At 37.7% G+C, this 16,946-nt stretch overlaps 1 protein-coding gene across 1 annotated transcript in view; it reads right to left on the reverse strand.

The window, feature by feature from the left end:
- Nucleotides 1-13,529: 13,529 nt before the first annotated feature.
- The window catches only part of LOC126457677 (uncharacterized), a 40,958-nt gene continuing 37,541 nt past the window's right edge, over nucleotides 13,530-16,946 (reverse strand). The window contains exon 6 of the mRNA XM_050094181.1: nucleotides 13,530-16,035. Coding sequence (XP_049950138.1) covers nucleotides 15,679-16,035 — 357 coding nt within the window. The 3' untranslated portion in view covers nucleotides 13,530-15,678. The remainder of the gene's footprint in view (nucleotides 16,036-16,946) is intronic.

Here is a 16,946-nt window from a genome sequence, read left to right on the forward strand (position 1 = left end):
TATACACCCTGTCCATTCTCAACATAAATTAGAAACACATCTTCCCTTCAACAAGGCTAAGACAAGAGTTTTTCTCAATAGTACCTTCTCAACTGTTCTCATTATTATAACAATGGTCACTGACACAATTAGCATAGAACAACATAGAAGCACCATGGTTCTTCTGTACACTTTCACTAAGACTTCCATGGATTGCCCGACAAGTACTTTTCGTTGCCGTTTGACCACCATGTCTACATTTTTCTCGCGACTGAATTTCAAACCTGCACACAAAAATGTCATGCGCATTAGGTAGGATTCTATCATCCCACACACTTCCAAAATATCATGTGTTCGAGATGGTAGAAGGCTGAGTGGTTCTACAATTTACACTGAAATTCTCTAATCACTACAAGGGTAAGTAAGTGCCTTACCAAAGGCTTCCCTCCTATCAGCATACAATACACGTGGCATTAAAACATTGTGCACCAGACGTTTGATGCTGCACACACTGCATGATCAGGGAGAGCCACATGTGAAGCGTTCAGTGAATTTGAAAGTAAACTTCTTTATGTTGATCCGACAAAATCATAAGAACTTTTGATCTTATGTTAAATCAGTATACAGATCAAAGCCATCATCCAGGCATTCTGTTGCCATAGTAACATAAAAATGGAGGACGACACAGAGAAAGCCAAAATATTAAATTCCTTTCTCCAAAATACTTTCACTGAGATTTTCCCTTTATACTGTCACATGAAAGTCAAAATAGCACATACCAAAATAAGTGACTACAGGATAGGACATCAACATCATTCAACAGAGGAAAGGTAACTGGGCCTGATGGGATAACTACAGGATACTGCATAGAATGTGCAAGAGCACTTATTCCTCTTCTAGCACCAGTGCACTGTAGGAGCAAAGCATTTCCTGCTATTCTAGAACACTTCTATTTTCAAGAATGTTCTCCAAACAAATGCACTAAACTATTGGTCTACATTACTGACATAAGTCAGTTCCAGAATTTTGTAATACATTTTATGCCCACATATTATGGCATTCTGGGAGATATCTCCTCTGTAGAAATCAACATAGATTCAGCAAACAATTGTGTGAAACCCAGCTCATTCTTCTCATCCATGAGACCCAGAAGACAGCAGATACTGGGGCCCAGGTTGATGCTGTGTTCCTTGGCTTGCAGGAGGCATTCAGTACAATTAAGTCACCTAATGAAAAAGTGCAAGCATACAGAATATCAGAACAGCTTTGTGACTGGGTGAAGAATAACTAGCAAACTGAACACAGCTTGTCATCCATAACAGGGGGCAATCTTAAGATGCAAAAGTTCACTATGTGATCAAAAGTATCCGGACACCTGGCTGAAAATGACTTACAAGACAAGTTCATGCCACCCTCCATTGGTAATGCTGGAATTCAGTATGGTGTTGGCCCACCCTTAGCCTTGATGACAGCTTCCACTCTCGCAGGCATAAGTTCAAACAGGTGCTGCAGGGTTCCTTGGGGAATGACAGCCCATTCTCCATGGAGTGTTGCACTGAGGAGAGGTATCATTGTCTGTTGGTGAGGCCTGGCATGAAGTCAGCGTTACAAAACATTCCAAAGGTGTTCAATAGGATTCAGATCAGGACTCTGTGCAGGCCAGTCCATTACATGGATGTTATTGTCATGTAACCACTGTGCCACAGGCCGTGCATTATGAACAGGTGCTCAATCGTGTTGAAAGATGTAATTGCCATATCCGAATTGCTCTTCAACAGTGGGAAGCAAGAAGGTGTTTAAAACTTCGATGCAGGTCTGTGCTCTGATAGTGCCAAAACAAGGGGTGCAAGCCCCCTCCACGAAAAACATGACCACACCATAACACCACCGCCTCAGAATTTTACTGTTGGCACTACACACGCCGGCAGATGACTTTCTCCAGGCATTTGCCATACCCACACCCTGCCATCGGATTGCCACATTGTGTACCGTGATTTGTCACTCCACATAATGTTTTTCCACTGTTCAATCGTGCAATGTTTATGCTCCTTACACTAAGCGAGGCATCGTATGGCATTTACCGGTGTTATGTGTGAAATCCAAGTTTTCTCACCTCCTGCCGAACTGTTATAGTCCTTGCAGTGGATCCTGATGCAGTTTGGAATTCCCGTTACACATTACGACCCTCTTCAGCTGTCAGCGGTGTCAGTCAGTCAACAGACGAAGTCGGCCTGTATGCTTTTGTGCTGTACGTTTTAACAATGCAGCCTCCCCCAAGATTATTATGAAGTGTCTGATACCACCTTTTTTATATGCATCCAGGTTGTTATCGGACAATTACCTGCTTCCTAAGGCCTTGTATGTGCACCTATATAGGTATGAATTAATCCAATTTGCTAAAACACCAAATAGTCTTTGTAAAAACATACAGAATATTCTGGAAGGACATACATTATCAACATTGTCAATAGATTGTTGTTGTTAACAAAATTATGTACAAACGCTAAATTAAATATCTAATTGAGAAATTGAAGCAATAAGTGTTTAACAATAAACAACTAGAGACTGCAGAGATGTTAGCATGAAACATCAAGGCTTCTAATTAAGAAAATGGTAATCTAAAACCCCAGTAACAGAAAACCTCACTATCTTGAGAAACAGCTTAAAAGTTATTACCAAGCGATGTATTTTCATTTGTTATCTATTTTATGTCCTCCTATGTCATAAATATTCTTTGTAATTACACTCTAATTAACTCTGCAGTTGTTTACATCACACAACTTCTCGAATTCCAGAATTTGAGGCCTTATTTGTGAATTTTAAGTATGTAATTGGATAAAGCATGAGTTCTGTACTGTCACTGAATGTTAGTAACCAAATCCAAACTGTAATTAATTATGTAACTAAAATAATACAAGAGACATTATTGTAATTTAAGTTCAGATTGATTTCTTATGGAACACTACAGATAATACTACAAACATTATGTCATTCGATATTGTATTTTATATCTTATTCGGCTGTAACATCAGTTTTCTTAAGCTTTGTAAATTTTAATTGTAACATCAAAATTGAACAAAATTAATGTGTTATTTTGAAATGTATAGTTAAAATTCTATATAAAGTGATGCAGCAATGCTGCGAGAGGTCGGTCAGTCAGTGTTTTGTTTATGTGTGGTATGTGCAATTTGGTTGTCAACTAATGTAAATAAATTTTGTGAAGCTTGAAACTGTAGTGTTCAATCATCAATTAACCTCAGACAAACGAAATTGAAGTTAAGTGTTAATGATCCGAGGAGAAAGTTACAACGTGACCCTTCACTTTTTCACTTCACTATCACATTGGAAACAGTGGACCTACGGCTGTTTAGGAGTGTGGAAATCTTGCATACAGATGTATGACACAAGTGACACCCAGTCACCTGACCATATTCAAAGCCCGTGATTTGCACAGAGCACCCCATTCTGCCCTCTCACGTTGTCTAATGACTACTGAGGTCGCTGATATGGAATACCTGGCAGTAGGTGTCAGCACAATGCACCTAATATGAAAAACGTATGTTTTGGAGGATGTCCAGATACTTTTGATCACATAGAGTAACTTCAGGGGTACTCCAAGGAAGTGTTATAGCACTATTAGTTTTCACAGTACATACAAATGACCTAGTGGATGATGTCAGAAGTTTCATGATGCTTTTTGCGGATGATGCTGTTATATGTAGAGATGTTGCAACACTATAATACTATACTGAAATGCAAGATGATCTGCAGAGAATTGACACTTGGTGCATGGGTTGTCATTGACACTCAAAATAAACAAATGAAACATGTTACAGATAAACAGTCACAAAGAGATATTTCAGTGTGATTACATAATTGCAGAACAGTCACTGGAAAGAGTCACATCCATTAAATGCCTTGTAGTTTCCGTATGGAGTGATCTGAAGTGGAACAACCACGTAAAACTAATCACAGATAAGGCAGATGCCAGACTGAGATTCATTGAAATAATTCTCAGGAAGTGTAGTCCATCCACAAGGAAAGTACCTTACAAAACTCAAGTTTAACCAATACTTGAATATTCCTGGTCAGTCTGGGATCAGTATCAGGCAGGATTGATAAATACAATAGAGAAGATCCAAGCAAGAGTAATTTCTGTCATCACAAGTTCATTTAGTAAGCACGGAACCATTAGAGGTATACTCATCAATCTCCGGTGGCAGATACTAAAGGGAGCAGCTGTGTATCAGGTGTGGTTTACTGTTAAAATTTTGAGAGTACACACTCTTGGAAGAGCCAGTCGATATATCGTTCCTTCTTACTCATATCCCATAGAAAGGGCATGAAGGTAAGATTTGAGACTTGAGCTCACACATGTGGTTATCGACAATTGTTCTTCCCGTAGACCATTTGTAACTGGAACAGGGATTGTAGTACATAAAGGATCCTCTGCCAGATCCAGAAGACAACTACAAGAATATGGATCTATCAACACTTGTGTATTTAATAACTTACAAATTTGAATACTGTTTAGTAACAGCTGAAACCTGACTGCCAACAATAGTTTAGTCAAAATACACAAATCGAAAAAGTTTTGCATCAACCTGTTCCCAGAACTCCTGAAGATAGACGTTGACAGTGGATGTTGTATCACAGACACAGTCCCTTTGACTGTTCAGAGATGTCACTAAATTTGCCCAAAGGTCCAAACAAACATGCATGAGCAGTGCCTATTAGACGGAGGGGATCTGACAGCCAATCAGTTCCAGTCATTCCACCAGGAAGGAGGTACATGGCTCGTGTTGCCTGTAGTTCAACCATGCCTAGACGGTCAATACCATGGTTCGATAATGTCCACATTGTTACTTTGTGCCAGGAAGAGCTCTCAACAAGGGAAATGTCCAGGCACCTTGGAGTGAACCAAAGCGATGTTGTTCAGACATGGAGGAGATACAGAAACTTTCAATGACATGCCTCGCTCAGGCTGCCCAAGGGCTACTACCGCAGTGGATGACCGCTACCTACAGATTATGGCTCGGAGGAACCCTGACAGCAACGCCATTATGTTGAATAACACATTTCATGCAGCCACAGGAGACATGTTATGACTCAAACTGTGTGCAATAGGCTGCTTGATGCGCAACTTCACTCCCGACGTCCATCTTTGCAACCACGACATCATGCATTGCGGTACACATGGACCCAAAAACATGCCGAATGGACTGCTCAGGGTTGGCATCACTTTCTCTTCACCGATGAGTGTCACATATTCCTTCAACCAGGCAGTTGTTGGACCACATGTTTGGAGGCAACCTGGTCAGGCTGAACACCTTAGACACACTGTCCAGCGAGTGCAGCAAGGTGGAGGTTCCCTCATGTTTTGGGGAAGCATTATGTGGGGCCGATATAAGCCGTTGGTAGTAATGGAAGGCACCGTAACAGCTGTACGATACATGAATGCCATCCTCTGACCAATAGTGCAACCATATCGGCAGCATACTGGCAAGGCATTCGTCTTCAAGACGACATTCGTGCACCCACTGTGCACATCTTGTGAATGACTTCCTTCTGCATGACATCGCTCAACTAGAGTGGCCAGCATGTTCTCCAGACATGAACCCTATCGGACATGCCTGGGATAGATTGAAAAGAACTGCATGAAAGGGAAGCAGTGGTTGGGAAGGGAGTAAGACAGGGTTGTAGCCTCTCCCCGATGTTGTTCAATCTGTATATTGAGCAAGCAGTAAAGGAAACAAAAGAAAAATTCGGAGTAGGTATTAAAATTCATGGAGAAGAAATAAAAACTTTGAGGTTCGCTGATGACATTGTAATTCTGTCAGAGACAGCAAAGGACTTGGAAGAGCAGTTGAATGGAATGGACAGTGTCTTGAAAGGAGGATATAAGATGAACATCAACAAAAGCAAAACAAGGATAAGGGAATGTAGTCTAATTAAGTCAGGTGATGCTGAGGGAATTAGATTAGGAAATGAGGCACTTGAAGTAGTAAAGGAGTTTTGCTATTTGGGGAGCAAAATAACTGATGATGGTCGAAGTAGAGAGGATATAAAATGTAGGCTGGCAATGGCAAGGAAAGCGTTTCTGAAGAAGAGAAATTTGTTAACATCCAGTATTGATTTAAGTGTCAGGAAGTCATTTCTGAAAATATTCGTATGGAGTGTAGCCATGTATGGAAGTGAAACATGGACGATAAATAGTTTGGACAAGAAGAGAATAGAAGCTTTCGAAATGTGGTGCTACAGAAGAATGCTAAAGATTAGATGGGTAGATCACATAACTAATGAGGAAGTATTGAATAGGATTGGGGAGAAGAGAAGTTTGTGGCACAACTTGACCAGAAGAAGGGATCGGTTGGTAGGACATGTTCTGAGGCATCAAGGGATCACCAATTTAGTATTGGAGGACAGCGTGGAGGGTAAAAATCGTAGAGGGAGACCAAGAGATGAATACACTAAGCAGATTCAGAAGGATGTAGGTTGCAGTAGGTACTGGGAGATGAAAAAGCTTGCACAGGATAGAGTAGCATGGAGAGCTGCATCAAACCAGTCTCAGAACTGAAGACCACAACAACAACAACATGGACAACGTGACCCACCAACCTCTCTGAGGGATCTAAGCCGAAAAGCCATTGAGGACTGGGAACGAGGTGATGCAAAACTTTTTTTGATGTGTGTATGTTTCTCCGTATCCACCCTTGATACACTATTTTACCAGTAGTGACTACTTACAGTAAGGAAATGCCTTATTTGAATGAAATGAACTGGCAGACTGCTGAATATATACGAAAGCTATCCTGAGAAAGTCAACTAACAAAGCTTCAATAACCAGCTTTAAATGACAACTCTAGGAATGTGTTACGAACCCCCATGTATTACTCACCTGGGGGTTGTGAAGATAAGATTAGAATAATTACCGCATACACAGAGGCATTTTAAAGTTATTCTTCCTGTGTTCCATAAGAGAATGGACTGGGAAGAAATCCTAATAATTGATACACTGAGATGTACCTTCTGCCATGCACTTCATGGTGGTTTGCAGAATATAGATGTAGAAATAGGAGCACCAGGATAAGGCAAGACACCTGACATTGATCTGCTCATACCAAGATCATAACCCTGTTTCATAATACTTTTGCACAGAATGCCATAATCAGAAGTGCCCTTATGATAACAAAGGATTCCTTTGATGCAGATTACATCGTGATCTGTTGATTTTCAGCTACCCAGATACTCCTCCTCCTCCTACTACTACAACTGCATACGCTATATCAGGTATAGTTCCACACATCAGAACTCCCATTACTTGCCTGTAAGGGAATACAATGTTGGGTGATCCTCCTATCTCTGTCCTTAATGACTGGAGTTGCTACAGGGTCATAAAACTTTTTTACACAACTGACTGATTTGCATACCACCTTCCTTATGGTGGGTTTCCAGTCCCAAGTAAAATGACACTGGCTTTGAAATAATCTTTCTTCAAATCACTTATGAAATTCATACTCACAGTAAAGAATGGCTCACCTTCATTTCTTGGAAATACCAATTCAATTATGTTGTTGCTGAATTTTTTTATTCAGACATTGAGAAGCTTATTTTAGTTCTTAAATAACATACATGTATCTTATTAGTGCCATCATTAAATTTCTCAGGTTGTTTCAGCTAAACTGTTTCTTCCAAGTCACCATTCAAAAAAAAAAAAGCAATACACATGTCTATGTGGGCAAGTTTCATTTGTAGCAACATTTAATAGTGTTTGTATGTGCAAGGAGCAGTTTGAAACCTTTTTCCACACAAGCGAGTCATTCACCCTTTTCCCCCACCCCTCCCTCTTTTTCCTTGTAAATTTTCATGATGATAATTTTTGCAACTAATTATGGTACATCTGTATACTGAGAACCTCAAATGGCCTTTACTAATTGTGACAGTTCCTGTACAAGATACCTTATAGTTGTGGTGCCTCTGGTTCCCAAAGTGATGGATTGTGAATGTTTAAAGCCCGTGTGTCACAGGACTAAAATTCTTTTCATAATTAACACATTTCTGGTGTGAAAAAGACTTTTAGATACCAGTCTAGCCTTAAATTGTCAGATGACCATCAGCATTACTTTTTATTTTGCAAGCTCATTTACACAAATGACACTTTCTCCTGGAAGATCTAAAATTCAAGTCTCATTTTCTTTTAGTGCTTTTATTTCTTAATCTATTGCTTTCTTTCCACTTACCTTCTTGATCTTTGAAAGCACAAGCTACATAATCTTCAGGTCTTATTGGACGATAGAATGTTTCTCAGTCACATATGTTTATTTTACTAAATTCTTTTCTCATAGAATCTTCATCAGTAATTTTGCAGTTCAGTATTAGCTCAGTCTTATCTTCAATTTGAGTTGCCGAGCCTTTAAATGCTTGTTAGTGGAAGAGCTTCATCTTTCTTCTAGAGCAATTTTTTTTAAGTGACAACTTTTGGCCAAACATCATAGCCTTCCCTGACATAGCCAATCACAATTCTTTCATAGCTGTCTCATCTGTCTTCTTTCCCCTTTGCAAACAGATACTTTGTCGTATATTTCTTGCCATATCACAATTCATATGGATGTCTTGTCCACTTTAAAACACATGTGGCTGAATTTCAGCCAAAAGATACTGTGGAATATTGCTGTAGAATCCATCATGACTCTAGCTGTTTCCACAATGGTATGATTCTTCCACTGTTGCCATTTTTCTGTTGTGTGTAGGGCATAGATGAACTATGCCCTCCTTAGGAAGAATTTCTCTACACTTTTTCTTGTCAAACTCTCTTCTGTTATTGCTCAGAGGAATGTTAAACACAATGTTGACCAGCCAAACCTATATTCTCCTCTGATGGAATGAATATATCAAAATTTTGTATAATCTTTAAAAAGAGCGATAAGTAGTACACAGATAGACAACTGTGTAAAGTAAAACAAACATCTGCAAAAATCAACTGTATTGGCTTGGTAGCCACATTTCTTCGGGTGAAAGGAGTCTGATTCACTTTGCTGTTCATCTCCACATGACTATTTTGATGTCCAAATCTTTTATGTTGCAACTTATGTCTTGATTGATTGCATTTACTACAACATGAAATTGAGGTTTAACACTTATTACAGGTAATTTGATAAGCTTCCAAAACAGTATTATACCTTTACCGGTACAATATTTGAATGAATTTTAAGCCTACATTTTTCATCTCACTATAAAAATTCAATATCTGAATTTTAATAGTGAGCAGCAAGAAGAGAAAATAAAATCCTTTAAGTTTTTGGTACACACCATACATTCCACATACCAGTATATGCTAATTTACACATACCGTTGTTTCAGTATCTGTAGTTCCATCCATAGTTGTCCCAGTATGTGGAGGCAAAAATGGCCCAAATGCATTAAAATTTCTTTTGACATTGGTAATGTGACTTGTTGCTCCATTATCCACATATTGGCCTTCTTTATTGGAGTCAAATACAACCCAATTAATATTACAGCAAGCAGCCCCCTACACTATTTTTAACTTAAGAATTAGTTTTTGGTGGCCTTGCAATTCCTACCCACTTTCAACATTTTTTTATTGCAAGAGTTGTTTTTTAACAGTAACTGCTGATTATTTTATTCTTCAGCTTCAGCTTGAATTCTGTAGAACAATATATCTGTTCTTTGAAACAAAATGTGCTTGAAAATACGCTTATTTTTTTTTATATTTGATAAAGCCCTTTCATAAGCTCACAATTGAATCACTTTTAGACATAAGCAGCCAAATGGATCTACACACAAAATATTCTTCCAGTAAAATATCCACAGTCCTTAATTCTCAATTATTCGTAACATCCTTGCTCATTTCTTACTTAAAACCATTATCCAAAGTTTTCAGTTTAAATACGTAAATAACAATATGATCACAGGATTCTTCCCTTAAAATGAAAAAATTGCAAAAGTCACTGTATCTTCAGAAATACCATCATATTATTCACGCAATTTCCTTGAAACTTCTCAAGCAGAAGCAAACCACACTATATGTTTCAAAGTTTTTCAGCCATTTTTGTCATGAAAACATGTAATGTACTGTTAGCAGCTTCAGACACACTTCCAGAGTAATTTTATGTGGCATTTTTTCAGCTAAACTTGCATCTTATGCAACTGTATTTGGTTTCACTAACCTACATGCAATGTCAAATCCTCTTGCAATATCTCTGAAGCACACATTTACCTTGTAATTCCACGTAATTTCGAGATAGCCTTGTTACATCCATTTCTGTGCCATCACCAAAAATGCAGCTTTATCACAAATTATGAAAAGGGAACCTTCTTTTGACTTCGTAAATCGCAGACACATTTTAAATCAGTATGTGACAGGGTCCGTAATCTGTTATAACATTTGCACAGTGACCAAGAGGTTTCTTGTGAATAATGTCTTAAACACTTACCTGGCAAGGCACAGAAAAAAATAAAATAAAAAAGAAGAAGTAATAGCTGCAGAATACAAAGTAGACCAGATGGACAGAATTCGTAATCTTACAAATAGAGTTTTAAATTTAATCGTAAGTATGGTCCCAACATATGTTGCTCTTATGGTGAACCTGATAATCTATCTCTGTAGCCCCACACCCTATACATAAATATTCACATTATTTTGTTTGCTCTGCTCTCCAATTCTCATTTGTTATTTAGGATTGACAACATAATTTGGTGCGTACATCACGAACAAAGTAGTAATACTTCATAATCAGAGGTGTATCAGCAGTTCTGTGTCTGTGTGTGTGTTGCACTTAGTATCCGTTCTTTATGTTCCAATTCCAGTTCCATACTAATTACAAGCTTTACAGCTGTCAAATGACGCTATTGTCACTAACCCATGTGCAGAAATTTTGTGAATTAACATTAAAAATATGATTTTAAACATTAATTAACATTTAATACACAAAGGGGGTTTATTATTTTTCATAGGAAGTATAGGATGCTGAGACTTGGTTAAAAACAATTCATATCTATGAGACTATTGTTTAAAGCAGAGGGTATGTCTGATCTGCTTCCAAACCCCTGGATTTACTTCAGCCAAATTGGCACAGAAACAGCAGGCTTCCCAAGTATCAACACTGTGCTACTCATCACAAAGATTTTAAACAAATTAAGTATTAGTTCAATTTTTAAAAAAGGTTGGAAAAGTTAATGACTATGTTTGTGCTGGAAGAGTATTCCTGTAATTAGCCAAATGAAATAGGTAAACTAGGTCCTAGACGGGACTTCGACATACTATTCATTTTTCATATCGTATCAAGAACATATTACAATCAATTTCCAGCACCGAGTCTAAAAATCTGCACCTCCTGATTTTCTGAATTATCATCCACCTTGCACTGACAGAAATACTAAGTATACTGGCAATTATCCATTACAGTACCACAATTTCCATGTGCAATAACCACACTTTATGATTATATGACAGTATTTTCCTGATGCCTTATGATGGTCTAAAATTTAACTACAAATACTAATTGGCAAGTCCAGCTTTATAACAGCAGCACATGTATGTAAAACCAGAATTATATTATTTTTACATAAAACATATTATGTATGTCAAGTGTGACAATCACTGATATTTGGGAAACATGTTATTTCATTAAAAATGGAAGGTTTCAAATGCAATACAGTCAGCTCGCACCAAATTGAAAAGTTTAACCGAATTCAATTTGTCTGGCTTCTCAGTCAAAACCCACACCTACTTCAGGAATGCCATATTATTAAAAAACAATCCTGTGCCCTATTAAGTAATTCCCTCCACAAGTTTACTTTTGTCTGCAAATAAATTCGTATGGAGCTTCAATTTATCTCTTGATGATGGAGACTTTCCTGATAGTTCAAGTGGTTTCAGGTACACAAACCATGGTTCCAGTTGTCAGGATCACATCATCTGAAGTTGTGTTTGAGTGCCTGCCACCTATAGGTTATTGAAACAGCATCAAGTTTCAGTCTTGCTTTGCTGTAGCTGGAGTTGAGAAGAAAGGTTGATGATTTTAGCATTGTTAAAACTCCATGACACACGTTCTGACAGTCAATAATTGCTTAGTTGCTAGCTAAGTTCTTTGCTTTAAAGATTGTCATTGGAGACTTCAACATTATTATGATATCAGTAAGTTATTCTGGATGAAACTGTTGTCCATAGTCGTGCATTCTGATGGTAACAATGATACTACATAAACAATGACAGAAATCAGTTACGGAACACACACTTTCTTCAGGCAAAAAGCAGAAAACTGCAGTCGGATTATTAGTTTTGCCACATCTCACAAACAAACAGAGCAGCTTTTATTAGAAACTGGCAACACTAAGATCACTGTCTGTGTGCAAAACACATTCTGTCTTCAATGCCAGTCCTGAAAATATTTTACCACAGTGCCTGAAATGCTTGTGTGTGTGTGTGTGTGTGTGTGTGTGTGTGTGTGTGTGTGAGAGAGAGAGAGAGAGAGAGAGAGAGAGAGAGAGAGAGAGAGAGAGAGATATAGATATTGGTTTCATTTGAATTCTTGGGTGTGATGCAGGAATTTTAAATAAAATATGTTTTAACTCAAATGCATGGGGCTTTCATGTGAAACAGAAAATCTTTTGCTACCACTGAAGTATATTCTGGCAAAAATGTGAGCAGAAATTCAACCCATTAAAAAAGGGAGATACCTTAAAATTTTCGGTCATGAAATGTGACGATGTAACAATTGGCATAACGTGGGGTATTTCAGTCACACAATTTAAATGACTGGTTGCTTGTAAAAGTGCAGCACACCTCAGTAGGCTTGGCAGAACAAACATTACAGCAAAATTCTGTAGCTGGTACTTCAGTACAATGTGAGTATATTACTGACAGTTATTGATCTGGTTTTAAAAATTTAATCCCACAATTTTGATTTACTCATCAATGATATCCTAACTTTGTCTAGGCACATATTCCAGCCCCCCCCCCCCAAAAAAAAAAAAATCCCTCTGAATGTACACATTATAAAAGCTGCAGCACAAGGAATCAAGTGCTACTGACATATAAACACACTTGCAACAGTGATAAAGTAAAATCAAATGACAGATGCACCAGTAAGATTATTGAAAATGACACTAAAAATGTTGCACAGAGGCAGATGAGGAAAAAGTGTGTTATGTGTGGAAGAAACATATTCTCCCATTACTACTTTATTTGGGTTTTTCTCCATGCCTCAAATGCACCTAGATAGCTTACACACATTCCATAAGAAATGAACTATTGACATGGCGAGTTCACCAAAAATTAAGTGTGAGAAACTGCCACTGTGTGGACATTATGTTTTATCATAAGACATTATAATGTGACTCATTGATAGTTTTGATTACTCCTCGTTTCTTCTCTCTTTTTTTCTATTAATTTACATTCCTGTATGACAAATGTGTTGGAATGCTAACAGAATATAAAAAAAATTTCAGTAATTTTCTAAAACACATACAGGTAGGAAAAACAAGGGTGTTAGGAAAACTCATTCACATAAATTCATTTCATCACACAATTCTGGCTTCATAATTTTACTCTCTGCTTTCAGCAAAAAATTATAAGCTAATTTTGGTATTTTTATAATTCTTAAGTACAATATCATAAATAAAAAACAAAACTCTGTGTACTGACATATATACAATGATTCAACACCAAAACCATGTATCTTCCAAGTGGGTACATTTGTATTTCAACCGAGTTGCACGTGATGGAGTGATCTTGAACCAACCTTGCTTACTTGCTGATGAAAATATTTCATGTGTTATTACCAATCAGGCTGGTGTTTAATAATTAAAACACACATGAAAATTAATCTTAGTTGAGAAATTGCTGTTTCAGAGGAAAAAATAAAATAAAATAATTGCAAAGTATTGCTGATATTTGAAGATTAATGTTAACAAGAAAATTTTCAGAACTCGCCATAAAATTACAATCAACATGAAAGATAAAGTTTACAAGTGTAGCTGTAAATGCTGATTTCAACAGAACAGAGAAAAGAATGCAGGAATTGTGACAAACACTGGCAACCTATAATTACCATAACATTACTATTCTTATTAATATCATTATTCAGCTAGTCAATTCTAATTCTTTTTTTGTGTAATGCACAAGCTGTAGTGAAAGGCTTCTCAAATGTTTGACTGGAAGTGTGAAAAGTGAAAACAGCAATGGTGTGTGTGTGTGTGTGTGTGTGTGTGTGTGTGTGTGTGTGTGTGTGCGTGCCACACACATGAGCATGTAAGCATATGGGCATCCAGACCACCACTCTTTTTTTACATTAAAAATGAGAAACTACACAGAAACATCCCTGATTTGCGAGAAATTTTTGCAATGGAAGAGAGAGAGGGAAAAGGGGGGGGGGGGGGAGGTAGACAGAGAGAGAGAGAGAGAGAGAGAGAGGGTTGGGGTGGGGGGATACTTTGCAGTTTTTTAGATATTAGATACAAAAAGATGTATCAGAACACAGGCAACATGTGATATTTTACTTATCTCACTTAACTTCCAATATTTTTACAATACACAAAGTGAACTGTATAAACTGCAATGGTTTGCTGTAAAATTACCAATGAAAATAATTTATTTACAACCTTTTTATCAAATATTATAATACGTAATGCAGGTCTATTAAGTGTAATGTTGCAGGTGGTTCTCAATATCTGATCTCTTAAATTCATATTCACTTGAACAACCAAAGAAATTTTAGGAAAGGACACACAGCTCCACAATGTAATGTAACTGTTGAACATCACGACAACATGGTTGTAGCTGGTGCATCAGAAAATGAATTTTGTTTTTGCAATTGTTCATTTACATCAACTAGGATTTCGACTAGACCATTATGAAACATTTAATGTAACAACGGAATTGAAAAGCAATGTGTGATTTCATCCTGGCTGCAGGAACCGTTTTAATAATAATAATTATTATTAACTATTTAAACACACAAAACATGAAAAGTGGCTTTTTTCAGACATTCACCTGAAAAGGAAATGGTAGAGTGAAAAATAATAATAATAATAATGGACATGCAGATAAAATACTAAGAATGCTGGAATGTATAGTACACACACAAAAATAATTACTACTCTTCATGCATCATAGTTTTCTTTCCGACTCCTTGCAATGCGTTAACAACTGCATAAGATGGGTTTCCAACAGTGAACATAAAACACATCCATTTTAATAATACAGTAGCGTGCAGCTCTGCACATGGCGCACAGTAGGGAGAAAATCCTCTGCTCCTTTACACCTCATTCACAACGTCCACCATATTCAAAATGTTAAAAAACTATCTGAGGAGTTTCATCATGCACTTTTCTGCACCATATTTTACACATTACATAAACCTATCAATCTGATGCCTGATGAAAGAGAAAATGACACTAACATTATGTATGGTGTATGTGACTGTTCCTTTTTACACCAATACGAGAAAGAAACTCAGGTAGAGATGTTTTGTTTTTGTGTGCTTTTTCTTTTACTTCAGTCTCTAATTTGATTTTATTTAGTAAGGTACTAAAAAAATCACTTTACTGTATACTGAGATAATGAAACCACAATGGTACATTTTCCCTTGATACTGTGATACAATTAGAAAAGTTTACTTATGATTTGTGACTGGAACACTGTCTTACTATGAGTTTCAATAAAATTATTAGAAAATATTATACTTGTGTCACTTTTCTTCTCCAATTTTCGTTTTTTTTTGCAGGAGGTTCTTCAAGACTGCTAGTCGTCTCATCTCCTTCCTCTGTATCTGCTTTAGAAATGCTTCCTCTCTTGTTGTTACAAGCTACAATTGCTGTTGCAATTGCGGCAGAATCGTTCGTGCCTGAATCTGTGGTAGCAACCGAGTCATTGGTTGTTTCATCACAAAGAGGTCCAACAGTTGGTGTTGAGGGTTTGTCTAGTGAGTCTTCTGTGAACGATGTAGTAGTATCATCCAGTGCATCAGCAGGCCCAGTTAAGTTTTTTCCGTTAGTCGAGTCTTGCGTGCTTTCATCAGAACTATTTTCTGGGTCCTGAAACATATACATCACATTAAATTTCTTTACCTTTTCAATTTTTCCACCTCAAAACATGTATCACACACACACACACACACACACACACACACACACACACACACACACACACACACACACACACACACAAACTGTGTGTACTGAATATAGACAAGTGTAATGTGCTGCGAATACATAGAAAGATAGATCCCTTATCATTTAGCTACAAAATAGCAGGTCAGCAACTGGAAGCAGTTAATTCCATAAATTATCTGGGAGTACGCATTAGGAGTGATTTAAAATGGAATGATCACATAAAGTTGATCGTCGGTAAAGCAGATGCCAGACAGATTCATGGGAAGAATCCTAAGGAAACGCAATCCGAAAACAAAGGAAGTAGGTTACAGTACGCTTGTTCGCCCACTGCTTGAATACTGCTCAGCGGTGTGGGATCCGTATCAGATAGGGTTGACAGAAGAGATAGAGAAGATCCAACGGAGAGCAGCGCGCTTCATTACAGGATCATTTAGTAATCACGAATGCGTTACGGAGATGATAGATAAACTCCAGTGGAAGACTCTGCAGGAGAGATGCTCAGTAGCTCGGTACGGGCTTTTGTTAAAGTTTCGAGAACATACCTTCACCGAAGAGTCCAGCAGTATATTGCTCCCTCCTACATATATCTCGCAAAGAGACCATGAGGATAAAATCAGAGAGATTAGAGCCCACACAGAAGCATACCGACAATCCTTCTTTCCACGAACAATACGAGACTGGAATGGAAGGGAGAACCGATAGAGGTACTCAGGGTACCCTCCGCTACACACCGTAAGGTGGCTTGCGGAGTATGGATGTAGATGTAGATGTTCTCACACGTCCAGTAAAAAGTGTCTTTTTTTTTTTCAATGCTCCTTTGTACAACACAACAC

The sequence above is a fragment of the Schistocerca serialis genome, chromosome 2, assembly GCF_023864345.2.
Source record: "Schistocerca serialis cubense isolate TAMUIC-IGC-003099 chromosome 2, iqSchSeri2.2, whole genome shotgun sequence".
NCBI classification, from domain to species: Eukaryota; Metazoa; Arthropoda; class Insecta; order Orthoptera; family Acrididae; genus Schistocerca; species Schistocerca serialis.